Raw genomic sequence first — 26,091 nt, forward strand, 5'->3', positions numbered from 1 at the left:
CTCCGCGGTGAGCCCATGGAAGATCCTCCTGAGAAAACAGACGTTCTGGAGAGGTTAACTGGGAACCAACCACTAGAGCTGGCTCACAAGTGTAGGCTCCTGTGGTAGACCATGCAAGCCAACTTCTGCCACTGCTTTATCAAGTACAAGCCACTCTGCTGAGCCTGCAGTTTGGAACACCAAGGTCCCAGCTCTGACAGCAGCTACTCCGGAAGTTGCTGGAAACATTGTATCTGGTAGCATGTCTAGCACTACACCTGACTCACAATTCACTGAACCACATACCAGCTTCCTCAGGCAGGACCAACAGATGGGATTCTGCGTGGAGAAGTAAGGCTGGGAGGGAGGAAGTCTACCCTCCATCATACCCATTATCCCTTGTGGTCACCCTAGGAAGTGACCAACCCTGTCCTGTCCCTAGGCGACCTCTGTTTATTCTAACCACAAACGTCTTGGTACACATGTGACAACTCAGTTAAGTGAAATTAGAAGTGTTCATGTGTCTCCACTCCATCTCAGAAATAACACAAGTCCCTCGAAGGGGCAACTGTTCCCCGGTGTTTTAAAGGGCTTCACATAGGTAGGAGCTACGACTGTCGGGCTCCCCGAAAGGAACCCAGGGTACTAAGTGGTTTGTGGGTGCCCCTGGCTGGCAGTTAAACTAGCATAGCCCTAACATGTCTAAAGTATGGGATGGGGGCCTCAGGACACCACAAGATAGCAACTCAAGAAGTACTTTTCAATGATAAAGACACTGTGGCTGCCAACCAGTGGCTGTACAACCTCAAGGGCCAAAAAGAGCACAGATGCTGGAACCCTGTTTGAGAACATTTGCCCTTTAATTTTCATTCAAAATCAGCCTCTTTAAATATTTTAGTTACAAGTTCTGGATAGTGAAGATGTAGTTGCAGACGCCGCAGGCACTCTATACTGGCCTCTCCCCCTCCCCAGCTTGTCCTGGATGACAGAAAGAAGGGCATTTAACACTATGGCCCTGTGTAATTGTCAGCAGCCTTGGGCCTCGGTGCAGAGGACACAGGCCTAGGAGCTTCCTTCCATAACTGGTCACTTGCAGTTTCCCATGCTTCAAGAAATTCCAGTGACTGTGCCGCACCCACAGGGCAGTACTTAGAGATGACGTCAGCCCTTCCACCACTCTGGACTGACTCCTGAGGCTGGATCCCACCACAGTGCATCCTTCCCTGTATCTGTGTCCTGCTAGGAGTGCCAAGACCTTGCACCCCGCAAGCCATACCCAGAAAGGGAGAGAACAGCCCCTTCCCATCACATGCTGATACCACCTTGAATTTGAGAGCTCTAGCCAACCTGATCTGGTCAGAGCCAGTCCCTCACCAGGCTCTTCACTCACTCACTCACTCACTCACTGCCATGATGTACTAAAAATCTGCTCTAAATGCAAACAATGTCTAGAATGATCCCCAGAATCCTGGGAAGGGTTGGTATGACCAGAATTGTATATGATTACGCCAAAATGAATCTTCCCAGTGTGAGCTTACAATGAAGCCTGTGAGGCAAGTCAGCTTTCTACCCCCATCTGGGATTATAAAAGGTAACCTCAGGGGACTCCGCACCACGTTGTCTATCCCCAAGGCCCCCGGGCCTGGGCTTCCTGGAGAGGTAGAGAGGCACCATGAAGCCACTGACAGCTGAGAATGGTGGTGCATTCAAGAAGTAAAGTAGCGCCTCTTTGCCTGTGTCCGGTATCTCCACACAGGTGGCATCAGCTGAGAATATGCACAGCTGGGACAGAGGCTTAGAGCCTGGGAGGCAGAGCACCCCGTAGGCATCTCTGGAGAACACTTTCCAAAGACAAACTTGGTCTCATGGTCCCTGGCGGCGTCCCTGTAGTACTGTCCCTGGGGAGAAACAAAGCTGTCTCTGCAGAGGGCTGGGAGAAAGGCGGGATATCAATGGGCGTCCACTAGGGCTCTCACTCTCTCTCTCAAGAGAAGGACGCAGAGAGGGAGAGGAAGAGTCTAGAAGGAACACGAAGGAAAGACCTGTGAAAGCTGGTTATACAGTGCCCTGGCTTCCTTGCTTGAGGCCAACAGTATGGTGCCTGCCTGTTGCCAGGCGAACTCTGGGACTGATGAGGGACAGGGAGAAGACTGTTTTCAGTTCCTGCATGATCGATAGGTAGGGGGCGTGGCTTCCTCTTAAAGGTCTAGGAGGAGGACTCTTGGATCTTCTACTGCTGCCTTGATTTTTCGGAGGAAGGTCACAGCCTCTCTGCCATCAATCAACCGGTGGTCATAGGTCAGGGCTACATACATCATAGGTCGCACTTCCACCTACAGAGAAGAGCAACAGGTTTGTATCCAGCAGATCAGAGAAAGCTCCACTGAGGGAAGGGGAGAGAGAACAAAGCCCAAGCCCATACTAGCATTCCCAGTTCCAAGTCTCCTACAGTGATGTCTCGGGGTAATGTGGGTTTATTCTGAAGACCAAGCTGATCTTTAGCGCAAACCTCTGGGACTCAGAAGCAAGGTCCAGACAAGAAAGCAGGTCCCTCAAACCACCTTAAAAGAAATATGCAACGCCACATCCTACTGGCTAATTTGGTCCCTAATGAGAAGTTGTGACTGCCAAGTGAGATAGTCTGAAGATACAATCTTTTCTTTTTGCTTGTTGCTTTTTGTTTTTCGAGACAGAGTTTCTCAGTAGCTATGGCGTTAGTCCTGGAATTAGCTCTTGTAGACCAGGCTGGCCTCGAACTCAGAGATCCTCCTGCCTCTACCTTGTGAGTGCTGGTATTAAAGGGTGCATCCAGCAGTTACAATCTTTGTTATTGTTTTTTAAGACAGGGTTTCTCTGTACACATCTCTACTCCCACCACTGTCCTTGAACTCAGAGACAGCCTCTGCCTCCTCAATGCTGGGCTTTAAAGGTTCGTGCCACCATTGCCGGGCTGAAATTACAATCTTTATTACTATTATTTTTTTTTCAATGATGTGGAACCAACGCTAGGCTTTGAGTATGCTAGCCAAGCATCCTACTACTGAGAAACATCCCAAACTTTTGAAGTTACAATTTAAAGAGGAAAAATGTATGATGTTTTTTGTTTGTTTGTTGTTGTTTTTTTGCAGCTGGTCACTTGTAGCACAGGCTGTTCTCAAACTCACTGTAAAATTAAGGATGACACTACAATCTTGGGTCTCTGGCTCTACTTCCCGAATGCTGTAACTACAAGCATGTATTACTATCACACCTGGTGTATCAAACTAGGGGCTCTGAACACGCTGGACAAACACTTCACCAATAGTTTATACTCATAGTATGAGGGGGAAAATTAATCTTCTGAGTTCAAATTTCCTGCTATCTGGTGGCACTACCTTTAACCCCAGCACTCAGGAAGTAGAGGCAAGATCTCTCAACTCAAGGCCAGCCTGGTCTACACGGAGAGTTCCAGGAAAGATAGGGTTACACAGAGAAACCCTGTCTTGAAAATCCATAAATAAAACAAGAATATCTTATGTATAAAGTTAGGCGTGTAACTGTTTTGCAGAAAGAAGACCCACGGTTTTGGGATGTACAAGGGACTTTGTGACCCACACACGTTCCAGACACAGTGGTCTCAAATCTCTTTATTGTTAAACTAACTTATCTTCAATGGCTAACTCAAGCTCTTTGGCCTCAATCCTTGACCTCCCAGAAAACTTCTAAGTTTCTCACACAATTCTATAGCTCATAAACTGCAGTGCATTGTGCTGTTTCCCAGGGTCTCCCAGTCTATCCATCCCTGACTCCCTGGGGGACTCTGACAATGAAGCATGTCAACAAGTCCTAGAGGCCTGGGTGGGAGTAGTTAGCTCAGTAGTTCTCAGACTTTAACATATCAGAACTGTCTACATGTTTGCTTCTGTAGTTAATTTGCTTTTTCAAAAAAAAAATTATTTTAATGTGTATGAGCATTTTGTCTCCATGCATGCATATGTACCATGTGCATGTCTGGTTCCTGAAGAGGACAGAAAAGAGTGCCTGATCCCCCAGAACTGGAGTTACTGATGGCTGATGCTGAGAACTGAACCCAGGTCATCTGCCAAGAGCAGCAAACGCTCTTAACTGCTAGTTCATCTCTCTAGCCCAGATGACGCTGACATCCACAAATCAGTTTGAGAAGCAGTGCCTTAGCTATAATTTAGTAATTAAAGAAATGGAACTTAAGCCTGAAATTACAGTGAATACTTTATAATAAGGATTTGGTTAAAGAATTAAAAAAAAAAATCAAAGATAATGGTTCTTACCTTGCCTCCCACAGCCACAGGCCTGTCAAAGATGCCATGCATGCCCAGAATGGCAGACTGAGGAGGGTTGATAATGGGTGTTCCAAACAGTGACCCAAAAACTCCTCCATTGCTAATGGTAAAAGTACCACCATCCATATCTTCAATGGCAAGCTCGTTCTTTCGGGCCTAAAAACAAGTTTCATAATTGAAACATTAAGTCAAAACAGATTTCTTCACTCCAAAAAAGTAAACCTAGAAAACTCTTATCTGAGCTCAGTAGTACAAACTCTGGCCAACAAGACAGGTATTCAGGTAAGGGGGCTGTGAGAAGAAGCAGGATTCTACAACCAACATTTTTTTCCCATCAGATCTGACTGCTGAAGTTTCTATCATCTGAGCATGGAAGGCTCTTGGCAGATGCCTCTCCTGGACTCACATGGCCAAGGCTTTTCTAGGTGGCTCTGCATCCTTTGATCCCAGATGCCTGAGCAATGACGCCTGTGGAGGCTGTGCTCCCTCAACTGCCCAGCAGCTCATCCACATACTCCGCCTACCATACCTTCTCTCCTAGTTCACTGATGGTCCGTTCAATATCTGCATAGTTCATAGTTTCCACATTCCTAATGACAGGAACCACGAGACCCTGGAATGAAAAGTTGTTTTCAGTTGCAAAATAACAATATTCTTTATAGTTATAATTTCCTTGATTTAATCCACAGGTCTCCCTAACCATAATACCCTAAAACTCACTAGAATTAAAAAGACTCAGGTATGATGTAAAAAAAAATTACTTTTACTAATGACCCCCTTATATAATTGTAGAAATGACCCCTTCCATGTGCTCTAATATAAATAAGGTGAGATCTGTAGTGGTTTGAGTGAGAATGGGCCTCATGGGACATATATCTGAATACTTGGTCTGAAGTTGGTGGAACTGTTTAGGAAGAATAAGAGGAGTGTCACTGTAGGCAGGCTTTGGGATTTCAAAAGCCATGCCGTTCCCAGCTACCTAGCTCTCTCTGCTCTGCTGACTGTGTCTCAGCATGCTGAGCTCTCAGCTAGTGCTCCAGCAGCGTGTCTGCTGCCTCACTCCCTGTCACGACGGCAGTGGACTCTGACCCCTCTGAAACTGAAGCCCACCCAATGAACTCTTTCTTTTCTAAGTTGTCTTGGTTGTGCCATTATCATAGCAATAGAGAAATAATTAAGACACGATCTAAGCAAGCACTCCCAATTCTTGCCCCACATACCCTTGGAGTAGCAACAGCAACACTGATGTCAATATAATCTCTATACACCACTTCTTTGGTTGCATCATCAATCACTATGAAAGGGAAACACATGTTACATACAACCCTTTTGGCCAAGACTAATGAGTTAACAAAGTGAAAATTTGCAGTGGCCAACGCAGTGTGGATTGACGAATCAACAAGAAAATAATTACATTACAAGCAACTGACACTGTCCTTGCTCCCATCCCAATTTATGACAGCATTTCCCAAGTTCTGAATGAGCCTGCACTAGGAGCACAGCTCACAGAAGGTTTCCACAGTGAATGCACATTTTCTATCTATGCAAGCCTTCTCTGAGCAGAGAATAACTAGTTACTGAGTACTCTGTAGAAAGGCAAAGGAAGGTGGAGGATACTGCCCAATCCACTTCCTCAGCAAGTCAAGGGATTCCTCTCTCTAGAGATCCAGGTAGATGTGGAAGTGGTTTGGCTTTTAAATGCGCCATCTGGAAATAGCAAGCCACCTGCTGAAAATTGTAACTACATAAGTGATAGCTTTATAAGTGATAGCTAATAAAATCAGGGCTTGAGACTCTTCCAAAGAGTCTACATTGTATTGTCAGAATGCATGGAAAATGGATGAGAATGCTGAGATTGCAAGCAAAGACAGCCTCCAACTTAGCTAGAGCACAGCACTCAAAGGGGGAGAGACCAGGGATTTTATGCTGAAGACTCCAAAAGTGTCAATACCCCCTTTTCCTGTCTTCTAACAGAGAAGCCTCAACAGGAAGGTACTGTGAGCTAGATCAACGCTTCAGTGATGAGAGTGGAAGGGAAAGAAACGAGTACCAAGCCCACGCTTCCCAATGAGGCCCCTAACGCGAGACCAAAGTCACCCTCCAGGGTGAGCCTATGCTAAATGTGGAAGTCAAGCCCCAAGGGCCCACGTGGTGGTGAGAAGCAGCAGCCTGGAAAGCTGGGCTGACCCTGAGTTGCCTGCTGCCAGAGCGACTGCCAAGCAACCCAGTAGGGGAAACCTCTCTGCCCACTTGGAGGGCAGATAGTAATCATGAGAGTATTTAGAAAAGGAGAATGGAAAAATTCACTTAGGGAAGGCAGTTATGTTTCCACAATTGTGAAACAAGAAGCCTTGGTCAAGACCCCTAAATGTGACAGCAGGTCTGTAGTCATAAACAGCTCTAAAGATCTCTGCCACACTGGTCTTAAGAAACTCACCTGCATTTACAACCGGCTGCTCCTGCAAGGCAAAGGCAGAGGCCTTTACAAATGCCGACATGAAGCCGAGTTTGAGGTTATGTTTCTTCAGGAAAGCATCTTTGTGCCGAGCTCTCATCTCTTGGATGTTACTGTAAATACATAATACAAAAAAATCCCAATGAAGCTCTGGTGTGTGTGTCATGTGTACACATGTGCACATTGCCAGAGGCTGAGTCAAAGACCTCTGAGCCATGCTGGCAAGTGCTGTACTCCTGAGCTATGCCCCTCACCCTTTAAAAATTTGAAGACTGGTGTCATGAAATTGCACAGGCTAGCCTTAAACATGCAATTCTCCTGAGTCAATCATCCGAGGAGCTGGCTGTACTACCTACCAGGGAGGCTAAAGCCCAATTTTGGACTTTCATAGGTTTTTACCCATGTATACAACTGGATGAGCTTTTCCCTTAGTCTGTACTATCTAAGTTCAAGTTTTGAAACATTCACTAGCAGCCAATGTAATAACCTGCTCTATCACAAAAACACTGACCTAGAAGAATCAGTGCCAACCTATCTTTAAGGGGATCCTTTTTTTGTTCGGGAAGTCAAAGATTTCAGTGTCAGATACATGAACAAAAGAGCACATCAAATATCAACATCCTTTCCCTGAATGAAGAAGTATTTCTGGCTACACTAAAGTCATGAATTATCCACACTGGACACAAATTAATTTTATTAAAAAATACTCTTAAAAATATTACTTTTGTTAGAATTATATTAAATAAACAAAAACTAAAGCTGCTTATTTTGTGATACTTCTACCTAATTGGCAGAAAAAGAAAAAGCTATCCATGAAGTATGGGCTCCATGCAAGTCCAAGCAATTTTAACTGCACACGGAAGGGTAAACCCAATCCTCTTTCAGGCTGTGCAGAGCCAGCAGACTATTTCCTGAGTTAGCAATTCTAGCTACTTGTTCATGAAATGGTTACTAAGACCCATCACATGTGAGGGCTTGGCTGGGCACCAAGACAAGGCACAGTGCCTGTCCCTAAGATTAGTTTGACTGAATGTGGTTTCCTTGGTATTTAGAAAGTGGCTCCGTGTGGGCTGTGGCCTGTCTTTCAGATTCAGTAGCAGGGAATGTCTCTGAGAAGACTGCAACTTGAACATCCTCTGGTCTATCAAGCAGGGTTTTTCTTTCTTTCTTTTTTTTTAATTAGTTTGTTTTCCACACAAGCACTACAGAGTTACTGAGAACCATCTCTCCTATCATTTCCCCAAAGGAACTTCTATGATTATAGGAATGATATTCTGTGATGGAAATTGAATTTAACTTTATCTCAGGCCCAAATGCTCAGTTCTCCCTTTCCCCCTATAATGGCTTAATTCAACATTAACAGGAAAGATAAGATGTGGTACAGTTTTAACTGCCCACTTCAGACCTTTCGTTTTTGAAAAAAAGAAAAATTTCCTAGGGGGACTGATTGGGTTTAAATGTTTTTTTTTCCTGAGTCTAACCTCATTTAGTGCTAGGATTACCACCCTAAAGACATTACTGGTTCCCAAGATGCAAGGCAGCAAAAGCGGGAAAAGAGGCGTGATAAGTGTCTCTGCTCTCAGACCTGCCTGAATGCCATTTTCTGGTCATTAAGGAGTTTCTATTTCAGAGCTCTGTCCTTGGAGGCAGAGCTGGGACAATGGAGGAAGAAGCAAGTCTCAGAAAAGCCTCCTCTGGGTTAGCTGATAGGCACAAGACCCAAAGGGCACTCAATCTAAACCAGATTACTGGCCACGGGGAGGCCTCAGGCCACTGCTAAGTGACACTAGATTAGCCACTGAAAGGAGATCCAGCTATTAAACTTACTTGCAATCACGGATGTTGGGCCAACTACATCTTTTAGGGACATAAATATTTACATGCTTGTCTTAAGAAACTGGGTAAAATTTCAAAGTCCAATTTAATTTGTGTACAATTTGCCCCTAATGCAGGAAACATAAGCTGCAGCCTTGGTGATTCATTACTGAAAGTCCTTCTATACTGTGGATGGTCTAGAAAATGACATGCAGCATTCAGAAAGCTTCCTAGTAGAACAATGACTCTAGTGAGATTAAGCAGACTCCACTGTCAATAAACCAAGGAAACAAATTTCCTCACCGAAAAGTACATGGGAGAGACTTAATACTCACAGAAAAGGAGACGGGTGCCTAGGAGATCTGATGAATTCTTACACTGACATTCAAAACCTAGTGAAATATGGATCTAACCATCATTCTTCTTTTATTCATGGCAGAAATGATCTTTTCTGTTTCTTGTACTTTCTTGACTGTGTCATAACCCAGACTGTTAAAACTACCTGGAATGATTTTCTCTTCTTTTTTCTTTTTTTGGTTTTTCGAGACAGGGTTTCTCTGCGGAATGATTTTCTCTATAACACTACTTCACATTTTGTTTTCAGTTTTCTTTTTGTTTTTATTGAAACAGGGTCTCATATAATACAGGTTGGTTTTGACCTCTAAGTAGCTGAGAATAACCTCAAACTACTGATCCTCCTGCCTCCAACCCCCAAGTACCAGGATTACATAAGTGCACCACTATACCTGGTTTAAATGCTTGTCATTCTTTTTTTTTTAAAGATTTATTTATATATTTATTATGTATACATTCTACCTCCATGTATGCCCGCACACCAGAAGAGGGCACCAGATCTCATTATGGATGGTTGTGAGCCACCATGTGGTTGCTGGGAATTGAACTCAGGACCTCTGGAAGAGCAGCCAGTGCTCTTAACCACTGAGCCATCTCTCCAGCCCCAATGCTTGTCATTCTTTTTTTTTTTTTTTTTTTTTTTTTTTTGGTTTTTCGAGACAGGGTTTCTCTGTGGCTTTAGAGCCTGTCCTGGAACTAGCTCTTGTAGACCAGGCTGGTCTCGAACTCACAGAGATCCGCCTGCCTCTGCCTCCCGAGTGCTGGGATTAAAGGCGTGCGCCACCATCGCCCGGCTGCTTGTCATTCTTGATAGATCATTCAAACTCCTTCCTCCTGGAGACCTTCCCTGACCCTACCTTTGCTAATGCTACCCTTATCAAGAACAAACCCACTCTCTTCTCCACTTCATACTCATTTTTATCTTTTGGATGCTTTTTTTTTCTATATTTTCTTTAGTGTTCACCAAAATGAGACAGTAAGTGTCAGAGCTTTTATGCTCATCTGCAAATCCCCCTGAACTTCACACTTTACTTGCATATAATAAACACTTAAAATGCTTGTAAAATTAAACTATTTTCTCTTCCCCACAAAATTTTGAACAAATTTGTATTGCACAAACAAGTAAATCAACAATTATCTCATTACAGGAATGGGTGTAGTAAACAGAGGTTTATATTTTAGAAATATAATTATTTTGGGGCTGGGCAGGATACCTCAGATCCCAGGCAAGCACAAGGAGTTTGAACTCCAAAACGCACATAAAAACCAACCAACCAACCTGGGTGTAGTGGCACACACTTGAAATCCCAGAGTTGGGGAGGAGGAAACGTGCAGATCCCTGGGGCCCACTGGCCAACCAGCTGAGCCTATTTAACAAACTCTTAAACAAGTAGAAACCCTGCCTCAATAAACAAGGCAGATTACTCCCTGGAACAACACTAAGCTGATATTTGGCTTTTCTATGCACACATGCACATCCACCCACATTCATATTTATATTCCCTCCCTCCCCAACTTAGTTCCAATTCCATGATCAAAACTGGGAAGAGTGAGAGGTGGTAGTGGCTGCCCTTTGGTCTGCTTGAGATTCTGAGTTGTTTGGGAACACATACAATAAACAGTCCCTGATAGAAAGAAGCAGAATAGGGTGTCCTGGCGCCGGGCATGATGTGAAGGGTTTCCCACTCCAGAGAGTAGTAGGTATGGAAGTGGACCAACACAGCAGTAGGCCATGGTGCATGAACATCATCCTCAGCTACAAAGAGTGTAAGCCTAGCCTGGGTAACATGAGAGCCTGTCTCAAAAACAACCAAACAATAAAAACAGGTTGGGCATTATGGCACACATCTTTAATCCCAATATTATGGAGGCCCAGGCAGGCAAATCTCTTGTGTGTTCAAGGTCAGCCTAGTCTACATAGTTATTTCTAGACCAGCCAGGGCTACAAAGTGAGACTTTGTCTCAAAATCAAAACAGGGTTGGAGCAGTTATCAACACATGCTGCTCTTCCAGAAGACCCAAGCTTAGTTTCTGGCACTCACGTCAAGGGGCTCCCAACCCTCTGTAATTCCAGTTCTAAGGGATCCAATGCTCTTTTCTGGCCTCTGTGGCCACCCCCACACACACACACACAGAAGTAAAAATAAATATAAAAACCTAAATAAAAAAAATAATTACTGTGGCTCATTTATCAGAAATCATAATAGTTCAGGCATGAAAGTTCAAAAGGTGAAGCTTTTTATGTTGCAGAAGAGGGAGACATAGCATCAGAAAAGTAAATTAGCAAATGAAACTAGCAGGCCATGCTGAATAAGTCAACAATGAGCAAAGCTGAAAAATACCTTTCCCTGTTCAGGCTAGTTTTGGAATCAGCAGTGGGTAAGGAATGGGGTACGTCCAAGTACTCTAATAGAAACACAGACTAGAAGTCTAGAGATCCCACCTCATGTCAACCTCATTAAAGGTGGTCAGCATTGCACACGTATTCTGGGCTTCCTTCAGACGCTGAGCAATGCGCTGCCGCATCCGGTTCATTTTCTCCTGAAAGGAAAAGTGGAACAAGTGTTGACAACCTGACTACAATCTCACTCCCCAGGCAGTGACAACTCAGCACGCCAGAGATGGATGGCAAGCACCACAGTTTTGTTTTGAGATGGGTCTCACTACTTAATCCTGGCTAGCTGGGAATTCTCTATGTAGACCAGGGTGGCTAGAGACCCTCCTGCCTCCACCTCCCAAGTACTGAAGTACTGGGATTAATGGCATATGCCACAATGCTAGGCCCAATCATTACTGCTTAAACTACAGGCTTCCCTTTTCCTGAATGGCCTCAAATTAAGAACAAAGAAACAGAGATCAAAGTATTCACTCAGATGAGCCTGAAATTTGACCAAGAACCGAGGCTCAGGAAATAGTGTGATTTAAAAACCAAAACCAATTTATAAAAGGAAGACTGTGGTGTAGACCAGCCAGCTTAAGAGTCATTACAGAAAGGGCAACTTCTGTTGATAAAGGTTTGCGTGAGAATAGTTACTTGGGGAACGGAAAATCAAAAAACAACAAATTGTTGAGGCTATGGTATTTTTAGGAAGTATTCTCAAGCAAAAACCCACACTTTTGACCATACTTCCTTGAGGTTTTGTCTGCTCTGACAGCTTACGGTTACAATACAACAATCTGGCCCCACTGCCCCCCACCCGGAAGTTTGAGAACACAGAAGTTTAAGGCTCTCAGCAGACTGCCTCTGTGAAGTGCACGTCACTGTGGGAAGGAGAAGGTGTGCTCCAAAACTGCTGTTCTCCACAGATAGTTTACTCATCGGAAGCATTTCAGACAGACAACACAGCAGAGAACCCACTGGACAAGTGCTCAGAAGACACTATGTTTTAGTCACACCATCTGAGAGCTTAACAAGTAACTTTCCACACCCTCAAAGCTGAGGGAAGGAGGCACCAGCTCTTTAGAGACGAGCACCACACTCGCGCTCAGCAGCCTTCCGCCACTTCCCTGGACGTCTTCAGAGGCTTACCCGATGTTCCGAGCGCACACCTTTAGCAGCTCCTGGCTCAGCCAGGGGAGGGGCAGCAGTGGGTTTTATTGCAGAAACTGAAAATGAAGAGAGGGTACAGCTACCTTAGACATGGAAAGCAATACTCTCACAGCATATTATCACTACCGTCAAGATACTGAGGGTTATCAGCATCATCCCAAAGTCACAGATAAACAATCTGCTCACAGAGGCATTGAGACTAATGTCAGATGGTTAGTAAATAGAAAGCTCGGAGGCAAACCCAGTTCTTAGAAATCTAGAGGTCTTTCTACAAAGCAGTCAACGTGGCATGTTTAGAGCCATGGACAGCCTCAGACTGTACCTGCGAGGGAAGATGGTACTAGAAGAGGCTGGGCAGTAGTAGTACATGCCTTTAATCCCAGCACTCGGGAGGCAGAGACAGGCGGATCTCTGTGAGTTCGAGGCCAGCCTGGTCTACAAGAACTAGTTCTGGGGCAGCTCCAAAGTTACAGAGAAATCCTGTCTCAAAAAAAAAAAAAAAAAAAAAAAAAAAAAAAAAAAAAAAAAAAAGGAAGGAAGGAAGGAAGGAAGGAAGGAAGGAAGGAAGAAAGAAAGAAAGAAAGAAAGAGGCACTCTCTCCTTCTCTCCTATAGAAACTATGAGGATTAACCTTGACTCAATTTGGCAGAACTTAGAACCACTCAGGAGATAAAACCCTGGGTGTGTCTATGAGGGTTTCCAGAGAAACTGATGTTCTCATTCTCAAGAGTGGGAAGACTCACTCTGAATGTGGATAGCACTATAACTTGGGTTGGGGTCTGGGAGTGATTTTTTTTTAAAGAAGACATTCAGTAAGTGGATGGAGCAATGTTCATCTTTCTTGCCGCCTGGCTGTGAAGGCCATGCGACCACCTCACACTGACACCATACCTTCCCTGACATGATGGACTCACTTATCCTCAAAACAAGCTCAGATCAACCAATCTTTCTTAAGTTGTTTTTCATGAGGTGGTTGTTACAGCATGAGATAACTAGCTAACATAGGGTCTTACCTGGTTTGCTAGAAGGAAGTTGTGAGGGTGGGGGCACTGGTGGCATCTGGGTGGGCATAGCTGCTACAGAGGGAGGAGAGACTGCCGGTGCTTGCGGCTCTGCTTTTGGGGCTGCAGCAGGAGCTTCCGCTGGTTTGGCCTTAGCAGGAGCAGCTGGATAAAAAAAAAAAGAGAGAGAGAGAGATGCCATTGGGACTGTCTGAAAGGGAAAGCAACTGAAGCACAGATACTAAGGAGGATTTAGAGACAAAGGTCTATTTCCAATCCTTTAGGTTTGCTATGGGCAAAACACCAAGAGATATACACACTAATATAACCCCCTACTTCTCAGGCTTCCCTAAATGTTCTACTGGATCAATTACACTGCCTTCCTGATTTCACAAATATTAATGTCTATTTTCAAATCCTGTAAATACTTTCAAAACACCTACTAAGTCCAAAGAAATAAAACTTTTAGTACAATGGGTTCTCAACCTTCCTAATGCTGTGACCCCTTAAGACAGTTCTTTATGTCGTGGTAACCGCAACCATAAAATTAGTATTATTATTGTTATTGTTGTTGGTTTTTCGAGACAGGGTTTCTCTATGTAGCTTTGGAGCCTGTCCTGGAGCTAGCTCTTGTAGACCAGGCTGGCCTCGAACTCACAGAGATCTGCCTGCCTCTGCCCCCTGAGTGCTGGGATTAAAGGCGTGTGCCACCACCACCTGGCTCAGAAAATTATTTTTGCTACTTCATAACTGTAATTTTGCTAATTTTATGAATCATCATGTAAATAACTGATATGCAAATGGTTTTAGGTGACCCTTGTGAAAAGGTCATGTGACCCCACTCCCCAAAAAAGGGTTACAACCCACAAGTTGAAAACCATTGTTTTAAGTCACACTCTAGGCAACTGAAAAATGTTAAAATGGACATGTAAATGTGACATACTTCGAATTATAGCAATGCTGACATATTCATCTTGTTTTAACATAATGCACAGAAGGAATACTCTTATCCATTAAAAATAAAAAAGGTTACAGAAACAGTATTTCACTATATCAGCTCTGGCTGTCCTGGAACTTGTTTTGTAGACCAGGCTAGACTCAAATTCACAGAGATTCACCTGCCTTTGCTTCCTAATTTCTGGAATTAAAGGCATACGCCGCCACCACCAGACCTAGACTTATTTTTTAACTGTGTGTATGAGTACATCACATGAGGTATGTGCATGTAAATGCAGGTGTCCAGAGAGGCTCACCGGAACCCACGGAGCTGGTGTTCCAGACATCTATGAGCAACTTTTTAAATACTGGGAAGTGGGGGCTGGAGAGGTGGCTCAGAGGTTAAGAGCACAAGCTGCTCTTCCAGAGGTCCTGAGTTCAATTCCCAGCAACCACATGACGGTTCACAACCATCTGTAATGAGATCTGGTGCCCTCCATGCCAGAACACTGTATAATAAAAATAATAAATCTTAAAAAAATAAAAAATAAAAATACTGGGAAGTGAACTTGGGTCCTCTGTAAGAGCAGTATGTACTCTGAACTACTGAGTCAACCCTCCAGCCTCTGAACTCTTTAATCTTAAATGAGCATTTGATAAGATAAAAGTTTTATTTTGGTGCCTAGAGATATAGTTCAGGAGTTCATAGGACATACTGCTCTTGCAGAGGACCTGAATTCAGTTCCCAGAATGCATGTGGATGGGTCATAACTGTCTGCAACTCTAGCTCCAAGGATCAATGCCTATTCCTGGACTCTAAGGTTATCTGCACATTCATTCACAGTCTCTCTCCATCTACTTATGCACACGCGCACACACACACATACACGCATGCACACACACACGCACACACACACATACACGCATGCACACACACACGCACACACACATACACGCATGCACACACACACGCACACACATACACGCATGCACACACTAAGTAAAAGATTAGACAGTTCAAAGCATTTCGTCCAGAATAACTCTTAATAGGAAGCAATTAGATGCTCAAGTAATAAATCTACAAATTTAATATGGACATTATATTCAGTTTTGTAGTTAAATTAGAAAAATTTTATTTTAAAACTAAAAATGAATGATAAAGCTGGGTTTGGCAGCAAACACCTGTTATCCCAGCATTTGGGAGACAAAGACAGGCAGATCTCTGTGAAACTGAGGGCACCCTGATCTACAAACTGAGCTGCGGGCCAGACAGGGCTACAGAGTAAGACCTCGTCTCATCCCCGCCCCCTAAAAACAACAACAAAAAACTATGACACAGTTCAGACTGGAGAGCTGGCTCAGTAGTAAAGCACTCGCTCTATAATGTGAGGATCTGAGCTTAATTCCCCAAACCCAACGTAAAGCTGGGTGCAGCAGGTACATCTACAATCCCCATCCTCCTACGGCAGGGCAACAAGTGGATAAATCTCGGAAACTCTCCAGCCAGAAAACCTGCCCTGTGAGGCAGAGAACAAGAGACTTTGTCTCAAACAAGTTGGAAAGCAAGGACCAACACCCAAGACTTGTCCTCTGACCCCACTAACACATACACACATGAGCACACACACAAAGAGGCACACATTAAAAAAGCAAAGAGGGGAGGATGAACTTAATCCAACAGATTCATTCTTCCTAACTACTTTACATTTTTTCCTCACTTTGAACTTAATCCTGGCCTGACCAACCTCAATAGTCTAATTTACACCATCTTTCTGTTTGACTATTTTAGCAGTTAAATGCTACAACTACAAAAATCTTTACTACACCTGTTACCAAGTCTGAGAACCTGAGTCTGATTCCTAGTGTCCACATGGCAGGAAGAGAAAACTGACTCAAGTTATCCTCCAACCTCCACATGCATACCTTTGCATGTACGCTCCCCGTCACAGATACAAACATACAAACACACACACGCCTTTAGTCCCAGCACTTAGGAGGCAGAAACAGGTGGATCTCTGTGAGTTCAAGGTTAGCCTGGTCTACAGAGCTAGTTCTAGGACAACCAAGGCTACATAAAGCAACCCTGCCTCAAAAAAAAAATTAAAAGAAGAAAAAAATTACACTGAATAGTCTATAACAGACAACATAAAACAGTAATTCTCAATTTTGTGTTTGTTTTGTTTTTCAAGACAGGGTTTCTCTGTGTAACAGCCTTAGCTGTCCTAGAACTCACTCTGTAGACCACACTGGCCTCAGAGAACTGCTGCCTCCCAAGAGTTGGGGATAAAGGCGTGTGCCACCACTGCCTGGCTATAATTTTCACTTTTAGATAGAGGTTCTCAGGGTTGACTATACATCAGAATCACTTGGGAGAACACTAAAAACAGAAACAAACAAACAAACAAACAAAAAACAATGCATCTATTATATCTGGCGCTCAAAGCCTTTCCATTTGTATTTTTCAGGTCAGTGTGGAGAAAATCACTATCTTTATACTCTTCACTTCCGTTAGTTAAGAAAAGGTTCAATCTGAGAAATATGGAAAGAGCAGAGTATTATGGGCTATTGTCTTATATTACCCTTGTTCTAAAACTTGACAATTAAACACCATATAGCAACAGGATTTCTCCTATCTCTCAATTAAAAGTGGAACCAGAATGCCAGTGTGGGCCACAATGAAGTTGCTACCACGGGAAAATACTGGAGACCTTGACCACCAGGAGAACTTCTTTACCACCAGTTTTCCTGAGTGTGAAAAGAGGAGTTCCTCCTTCAACTTTGCCCCCATCAGGTACCAAAAGAGCTTCAATAATGCCATTTGCTGGTGATGGAACCTGCACAGAAGTCTGGAAAAGAAAGAGATAGAGACACGTTCTACATTTGTATCAGCATTAATCAATTGTGTAATCACTAACAGGCTGAGTCATAAGAGTTGCAACACGTTACATCTGGATGTTACATCTCCTCTGCACACGGAAACACCTAAGGCCACATTTTCAGAGTTAGAGAATGACAAGTCATTGCTACTGTGACAATCACCGTCTGACCTTTCTTAGAAACATTAAAACAAACGTTAGTTAGTATGTTTCCAAGTGATACAAGGAAAAACACTGAAAGCAGGCCAGGAACCACAAAGAAAACAATGAAATCTATCAAATGACGAATACTATACATAGTACATACAGAATAATCAAAGCTAAACTTTAATAAATCTTTTTTTCCACGATTCCCTCAAGAAATTTTTACAAGTGAGGTTAGAGCTACTTAAAATTGATCTTTGAACAGTAAGCTCCTCTCTTTCCTTAGACTAACATGGAAACGTCACTGATTTAGAGTAAGCCCACCTTGTCAGTTTCAATCTCACAAACCACTTCATCTTCTGCAACTGTATCTCCAACAGCTGAAAGACAATCAAAGGACATCTCCTCTTAGCCAGGAGCCTCCGCACTCTTTCAGCCTAATGTGTTAAAGACCTTTCCTACAAGACTGGGAGGAAGCAGGCACGTAGGAAAAGAAAGGGTGGAGTCACAGGTCCCACTGGCTGTGGTTCAGGTAAGAGAGACCTTAGGAACTTTTTAACTCACATCAGAAGGAACAAAATCATACCTTTCTCCCACCTGACATCTCCCTCTGTAACTGATTCTGCAAACGCTGGGGTTTGAACTGTAATCACATCATTCTCTAGGAAAAAAACAAATTGGGAAAATCATGAGTGCTCCATTTTGTCTTTTTAACGATTTTCTTTAATAAGCTCAGTCAGTCGTTGCTCTTTCCAGTAAAAGTCCATTCATGAGAAATCAGGTACTTACTGCACACAGTCGTGGTTTGGAAGAAGCGAACACTGAAGACACTACTGTTGTTAATGCTACAAGAGAAACACAAATGTTAGCTCATTCAGACTGTGAACCACTAGTATCTTGTCCAGTCCAGGCTCCACAGATCACCTCTTTAAACTGATGAATCTTGACCAGATTACCACGCAGGGAAGCTTGTCAAAGCACACAGGCCAGGCCAGACCTAAAGAGACTCTGACTTACCAGGTAGGACCCTAAAGACAAAGACATGACCTAGGTGCCATAAGAGTGCTCTGCTCTGTACTGTAACAAAATGTCACTTCTCCAAAAAAAAAAAAAAAAAAAAAAAAAAAAAAAAAAAAATCTTGGTTCTTTGCGAACTAACCAAATGATTTACCTTCCTGACTAGATTCCTTTACCCAAATCTAAGACACATGGCACGTCCTCAGCAGTGCCAGCCGCTGTGCCAAATACAAAGGTGTTTCCATCCTCAGGGCACAGATTTAGATCAGATAAGGCAGCAAGATGAAAATAAACCCAGAAACAAGCAAAGTTTTTAGGCAACCACCAACTCCCCCACAAAAAATAACCTAAAAAAAGAGAAAAAGGAAGGAAGGAAAAAACAGAAGCAAAAGCCCACCTACATGGCATTTCCTTTAGCACACTCTTGCTTAGAGGCAGCACACCTGCCCAACCTGGACTCACTGCAAAGAATTTCCAACCAGGCCTCTTTAGACCTGGGGTAGTACAAGCTGGAAAGAGCTATCACCTGTGTGCACACTCATTAACAGTTACTTCTGGGAAGTGAAAGATACATAGACACACGGCTACTAAGGCTATGCCAGTCAGCAGGTATTTCTACATTTTGAGAGAATGATTAAACTGATGGAAACTTCTGCTTTTTACACAAGGATTTTGAAGGACAGTCTCAACAGGTATCTTTTTTGTTTTCTCTTTTTCTGAGATAGGGCCTCACTATGGAGCCTGGATGTTCTGTAACTCACTCTGTAGACCAAGCTGGTCTCAAATCAGAGATCCACCTGCCTCTGTCTCCGGAGTGCTGGAATTAAAGGTGTCTCCACTACACCTCAACAGGTATCTTTACAACACATAAGTAAAATGGACTTAATTGCCGTTTGGCCTTTTTACTTTGATGTCGAGATGATTTTATAAAGTACATTATGTAGCACCAAAAGGAACAACAGAAACTGTGATGTACAGAAGAATACGGAGTGCTGTGTATAAAGTTTGTACAGATACATAACTGTGTAACAAAAGCACATGTTCATGGGCAAAGACTAACGGCTAATGTGGACGGGCAGGGACTGCTCTGGCAGACACCTAGGACACTGGCTACCTCTTGGAAGAGGTGTTCAATGTGCTAGAGGACAAGGATAAAAAATACCTGATAGTTTTTTTTGCCTTTTGAAACACGTAATAACCTATTAGATAAAAATAAAATAAAAAGTTGTACGTTAAATGATCTTTCAAGGAGGTGAGGTGAGATTGCTCAGGGGAAAAGGTTCCGTCGGGCCTGATGGCCGAGTTTGGTCCCCCTGGGACCTACATAGGAGAAAGAGAGAACCAGCGTCTGCAAGCTGGTCCCTGACCTCCAATCAGTGTCATGCTGTGCTCCCTTCACCCCACCACACAAATAAGTGTAATAAAAAAGTAGATAAGCATAGAAGAAAGACAATATGCAACATAAAGGTATTATTAGGGGGACATAATTAAGAGTGCCTCAACTGGAAGTTTAGATATTTTTCACAAGTAACATTCAAATAGCTATGCGATGTATTCATTACATAAATCACGATTACTCCTGATTTTATTTAAACCACACAAGTAATACGTTTCAACTTCCTCTAAGTCACTTTCTTAAATTATAAAAGCATTACTTACTCACTGCAGAATATTAGAAACAGGAAAAAGAACTCTATAATGGAATTACACAACAATCAGAAAATGGAATTCTGTAAATCTCTCTTTTAACATGTCATTGTTGGAACATGTTAAAATACTAAGCATAACCTTTGGTTGTTTCTCATTTTTGAGAGGGATCTGAGTATGTAAATTTTTCAGTATAGATTCCTAGAAATGCAATTTCAGAGCTGGGCATGGTGGGGCATTTCTTTAACCCCAGCACTTGGAGGATCTGAGTTTGAGGCTAGTCTGGTCCACAAAGCCATTCAAGATAGCCAGAGATACACAGAGAAACCCTGTCTGCAAAACACAAGTTTCAGGAGTTTTTATACTTATAATAGCACGTTAATGAACCAGTTTTGGAATAAAAGGCAAACTTATTGTGATGCATAATAAGAAAGTTCTCAGGCCAGCTCTTCATGCACCCTGTAAACAAGGCAGCTCCACAGTTCTTCAATAGGTTACTAGAAAGGAGCCTCTCAGCACCCTAAAAACACTTGGAATGCAAAGTAATTCAAAACAACATTCACAAGTACAAGTTAATCTTGATCACACGTGGATGGCCCTCCTCCAAACTCTCCATTATGCAATAATAGCATTCCTACAAACCAGTCAAAAGTCCTAGGCTTAACGGGTCTTTTGCATTTAAATGAGTAACTATGCTACCAACAGAATGCTCTCAATTTTTACAACTGTGACCTCCAGTCCCTCAGCTGAACTTATATCCAACTAGAATCTTTTTTTTTTTTTTTTGGTTTTTTCGAGACAGGGTTTCTCTGTGGCTTTGGAGCCTGTCCTGGAACTAGCTCTTGTAGACCAGGCTGGTCTCGAACTCACAGAGATCCGCCTGCCTCTGCCTCCTGAGTGCTGGGATTAAAGGCGTGCGCCACCACCGCCCGGCTCCAACTAGAATCTTTTAGTTATCTTTTACACCCATTCCCCCCCCAAAAAAGTTCCAAGTTAACACTCATTATATTTAATTATCCAAGAAGTTCCGGGATACTCTTGGTTTAACACCTAACCACTGAACTGATGACAAAGGTAGATTCTAATAAAAATGACCATGACCATCAAGGTTGGGTCTAAGGGTTCAATATAATGACCTCAACTATAGGACTGGAGGTCTGTGAAGACATGTTTAAATTTAGAATCTGTGTCTAAGTAAATCAATCATGGCCACATATCTATATTACCCAGTGATACTTACACCATCTTCCTGCTGTCAGGGTAACCTGGTCCCTGACATAAGGAGACCCCTGCAAAGAAAAAAAAACAAAAACCAAAACTCTTAATCAAGAGCTCTTACTTTACATAGTATATTAAATGGAACTATTCATCCCACATATCCTAGACGGAGTGGACCAACTTCAGGCAACGACATAACCTTTATTATATGGAATCATGCTTATTAAACATTCTACTTGTCTGACTGGCAGAGAATAGGTATGAGAGATTAAGAGCAGGTATGCATCTGGAGAGGAAGACAGCCCTAGAAGTTGTATAATCGACCTGCCTTTATGTTTGCATAATGTCTCTAGCCCCCAGGTTGTCAAAGACAATTAAAACTTGAAAATAAGACAGTGGCTTACCCTGTGACTTCACAGGACCTAACATGAAGTGGGGAGCTGGTCTGGGATTTAAGGATTAGGCTAGAATGTTTGCTGACTGACCCCTAGCAGCAAAGACTAGGCAGCTTTAGGCCTAGGGTCTCCAGTTTGTCTGTGACTGAGCAAATCATCTCTCTCCTCCTAAGTCTTCCAAGCCCGGTCACTCTAACAAAAGATGAGTCATGAGTTCTAATTCAAAAAGGATAACTTCCCCCTTTCTTTTCTGGACAGTGGTCAATGACCCAAGCTTGCTTTCCTTGGCACTCTGGGTTCCCACTGTCTCTGTGAAGACTGAGCTGTCTATAGTTGCTGCCCACAAGGTCCACTGCTGAACACGCCTGCTTTCCTAGACCCTAAATCAAAAGGTCTGGGTATTTCCTCCTCATGGCAGTTGCCTGATCTACAGCTTACTGACCTGCTGTTTTTCTCTCAAATTCTAACAAAATGATCTGAGGGGAGGGGGAGAGAGAGAAGTATCTACCCACCAAACTAACTGTCCTTATCATAAATTCATTTCCCCAATATCTACTAAACACAGCTGTTTCTTCTTAAGATATTATTTCTCATGTTTTCTTTGCTGTTATTTGTGTCTATTAACAATCCTTTCTACACTGTGGGTGCAGAAGGTATGAACTGCGAGACAGCTGGTCCTTATGCACACTCCCTAGCAAACATTCCCAGAGTCAGGTCAGTCGGTCATCTCTGCAGTGCACATTCTAAACAGAGTCTGTCTTGGAGCTAGAGCACAGCTGGCCACAGAGATGCTTGGAAACTGGAGTTCAGCACAAAGCCTATCCTATAATAAGTTTATAAAGAAGTTCATACAATGACCTCTTCATTTTCTACTCAGAGCAACACCCTGAAGTAGAATGGCCATCTGCCATTATTCTTATTTTATATACAGCTAGGTTGGTGACTAGCCTAACCAGAATGCCAACCCCCAAGCACAAGGCTTTTCCTTTTCCTGACAGATTAAAAAGGAGAAAAAACTTGTGACGTCTCTCAGCACTCCCGGTTAAAAAGGAAGGCTATTACTGTGAACGCACTATGACCTGTGCTAATGCCTTATGTCCTCCTGACATGAGCTTAAAGTCCAAGCACCTTACCGTCCGCCTAGCCTGCTCTGTATTTCCAGCTTACCACTTCTATACCCAGGCAAACCTCTTCCTGCTTGGAAACCTTTGCACAAGTAAATCCCTACCTGGAATACCATTCCCCTAGCTAACTCACACATTCTTTAAGTCTCATCTTAAATGGCAATTCTCTGGGGAGGCCTTCACCAACACTCCCCTCTACTAACTTCCCATGCGACATCCTGTATTTCTTAGTAACCCCAATGCTATTTTGTCCTAATGTGTACATAAATGTGTATTCGCTCCGTCAATCCAGCTAGCCCATGAGATTCTTGCAGACAGAGACCATCCGTACGTATCCCTATCACCTAGCACAGCAGCTGGCAGAGTAAGCACTCTAGTCTGCTGACAAGGCAGTTTGGTAAGAGTTTTGCCTGGCATGCACTAAGAAAGCCTCAGTTCTGATCCCCAGCACTGTATAAAATCAGGCATGGTGGAGCGATCCTGTGATTCCAGCACTTGGGAAGTTAAATGTCATCCTGGGACTACTTACCCAGTTTGAGTTGAGCCTGGCCTACATCAGATCCTGTCATTCAGACTGACAGTCATACTCTGTTGAGTACACCAGTAAATAAGAACAACACTTATTCATTCAGTAGTTTGGACTGAGGAACGGTGGGGGGGGGGGGGGGGTGCGTGTGACCTTGGCCTAAAACTCTAACCCCTTGGAAATGCTTTTGAAAAATAAAGACACTAAATCTCATTTGGTTATGATTAACCCAAAGTTGCACAGAAGGCATTCAGAACAATGTTTGGCAAAGGAAAGCCTACAGTAAGACTGAAACTTTCAACAAATAATTTGTCAGAGTCAGATGTGGTAGGCACAAGATTGTAGTCCCAGCTCTCAGGGGTCAGAGACCAAGAGGAAGCTCAAAGTCAGCCTGGTATACATAGTGAGCTCTAAATCAGCCAGTGCTAGACAGCAAGACCTTGTCTCTCAAACGGGGGGGGAGGGGGAGAAAGAGAGAGAAAGGGAAAATAAATGTTTGCCAGGCATATGACAAAAAGTCAGCTACATAAGATTGTTAAAACGTTCTCTCTCCCTCCCCTCTACCAACAACAACAAAACCAACCTCAACAAGAACCTGCACACAGCTGTGAGAATGAAAATCAAAATTTGTGGGGCCGGAGAGATAGATGGGAAGAACCTGGACTGCTCTTGCAGAGAACCCAGGTTCGGTTCCCAGTACCCACACCAAGCATTTCACAACCACCTGCGACTCCAGTTACACCACATAAGACACCTCCCGGGGCCTCCATGGGCACAGAAGGACAAGCAAGTACACACATGCATGCACACACACACACACATACACATATAAAGAAAATAAATTTAAGCCAGCAGGGGCAAGGAGTTGGGGGAATCTAAACCTCCAATAGCTTCTCCACCATCCTTTGTCTTAGGATACTGTTGTCTTTGACTAAAGTCTTCTGGCAAGTCACTTTGTTTCCAATTTCAAAAGACTACCACACCTGCTTCTTCTCCGTTGACTTCATGCATACTATCCCATTCTTCCTCTCCTGCGGGTCACTTCACGAGCTCTGTCACATGCTCCAAGTCACAGCTTTAATGTCACCTACTTAAAGAACTCTGTTCTGTCCACTCTCGCGTTTCCAAGCACTTACACAATTTGGTCACTTGGTTAGCAATTTACGCTTGGCCTTTCTAACTTCAGCCCTTAAGCTCCAGGAGGACGAGGCTGTTTAATCGCTGTGTCTCTAATGAGTAGCTAGCTCAGTGCCTGGCAGTGTAAATCCAATAACCAAGGGCCGGTGGTGTAGCTTAGTGGTAAGGTGCCTGCCTCTCATGCCCTAGGTTCCATCCCCAGCACCAGAAAGAGCAGAACAAAACTTAAGTCATTATGTACCGAGTGGATAAAAGACAGCCGTTAGACTTGAGGAGCATTTTGCTTCGCATCTATCTAACTCACTGTCTTTAAATAGCAATGAGAAGAAACATCACATTTCCTGACCTGCTGCTCTGCCCACGAGAAGAGCATTTTAGGTGACCACAAGGGCAGAACTTACCAGGCAGGGAACGTCTCCCTAGAGGGCAGTTCCCCTGTTGAGAAAGAAGACATTATCGACGTCACCCAAAATGAAAAGAGGCAAGAAACATTTATTTTAAGTGCACGTTTAACGAGCTGCTGACAGGTGAATCTCGTAACTCAGAAGGTAATGCGAAACACCGAGTCGGCCCAACCATGTCACCCTCCCCACGAGGACTTGACACGCGCTGGTTTTGAGGAAGACAGGCCGCGGAATCCGGTTGGGGGCCGTGCCTCCTTGCCAACTCTGAGTCAATGTCGCGGCGGGCGCGGCTCCCAGCCCCGGAGCTAAGGGTCCGGGACAGCAGGAAACGGCCGGCGCAGGCTGCCTGGGAGACGCCAAGGATGGCAGGACTCGGCACACGCGGCGGGGCGGCTCCGAGGGCGTCGGCTGCCTCCGCGTCCCGGTGCCCTTGGTGCCCGGCCTGGCCAGCGCCCCTGCCCTTCAGCCCGCCCGTCCGCCCACAGCCGGCTTCCGAACCCGCCGGTACCCCGGCCCCGCCAGACAGTACCTTCTGGAAGGCAGAAAGCGAGCGGGCTGAACGCCCGGGACACGCAGCGAGACCGGGGACAGCATCGCGGAGGGAGCGGGATGGAGGGCGGGCGGACACCGGATATAGGGCCCCCGCAACAACCGGAAGTGAGGCAGGCCGCGGCACCCGCCGTGCAGCGAGGGGTGTTCGGAGCGAACCACTAGCAGGTTGAAGTGGAAGGAGAGTGTGAGCCAGGCCCGGAGCGTTAGCAGCCCCGGTGCTGGGGATGTGGTGCTGTCAAGAGGCGGCCAACTTGGACAGCCATCCCGGAGCGCCCCCGTGTTCAAGCCTTCCCTCCTTTTCCTCAGAGCTAGTTCTGTTTGGCGCCCTTGGCTGCCCCAGGCTATTCTGCTCTGCACTCTAGGAAGAGAACGGCTTAGGACGTAGGCTATGAACTCGGATCTCAACCTGATGTGAGACTTTGGCGGACTTGGGCAGGTGGCACTGCCTCTCTGAGCCTGGAGCTCCTCAAGCATATGCATGCACTTTTTATTGCCCCGTCTCCTCGGTCCCCCGAACAGGCTAGAGTACCGAGGAACCTGTAAAGGGCTCTCTCATTTGTTCTTTTATAACTTCGGTTCTCAATCTATGAGTCGCGACTCCGGGGGGGGGGGGGGGCGCATATCAGTAACCTCCATCTGAGATATTTACATTATGATTCATAA

At 44.2% G+C, this 26,091-nt stretch overlaps 1 protein-coding gene across 1 annotated transcript; it reads right to left on the reverse strand.

The window, feature by feature from the left end:
* Window positions 1-1,456: 1,456 nt before the first annotated feature.
* Dlst (dihydrolipoamide S-succinyltransferase) lies at window positions 1,457-25,522 on the reverse strand. The gene is made up of 15 exons (XM_038336416.1): window positions 25,406-25,522; window positions 24,874-24,907; window positions 21,313-21,361; window positions 18,198-18,253; window positions 17,995-18,069; window positions 17,733-17,788; window positions 17,123-17,234; window positions 13,465-13,617; window positions 12,431-12,507; window positions 11,345-11,442; window positions 6,715-6,845; window positions 5,498-5,571; window positions 4,807-4,890; window positions 4,266-4,433; window positions 1,457-2,312 (listed from the first exon to the last, which is right to left on the reverse strand). Exons 3-15 carry the CDS (start codon window positions 21,315-21,317, stop codon window positions 2,178-2,180), a joined length of 1,224 nt encoding a protein of 407 aa, XP_038192344.1. The 5' UTR covers window positions 21,318-21,361; window positions 24,874-24,907; window positions 25,406-25,522; the 3' UTR covers window positions 1,457-2,177.
* Between the last annotated feature and the right edge of the window lie 569 nt (window positions 25,523-26,091).

The sequence above is a fragment of the Arvicola amphibius genome, chromosome 7, assembly GCF_903992535.2.
Source record: "Arvicola amphibius chromosome 7, mArvAmp1.2, whole genome shotgun sequence".
Lineage (NCBI taxonomy): Eukaryota > Metazoa > Chordata > Mammalia > Rodentia > Cricetidae > Arvicola > Arvicola amphibius.

Excerpts from the sequence above, each read along its gene's own strand:
- Dlst (XM_038336416.1), bottom strand. Across the intron at positions 17,789-17,994 it reads AGATGTCAGGTGGGAGAAAG|CTGTTGGAGATACAGTTGCA; the intron begins GTATGATTTTGT and ends ATTGTCTTTCAG. Across the intron at positions 4,891-5,497 it reads TTGCTGTTGCTACTCCAAGG|GGTCTCGTGGTTCCTGTCAT; the intron begins GTATGTGGGGCA and ends TTTTCATTCCAG.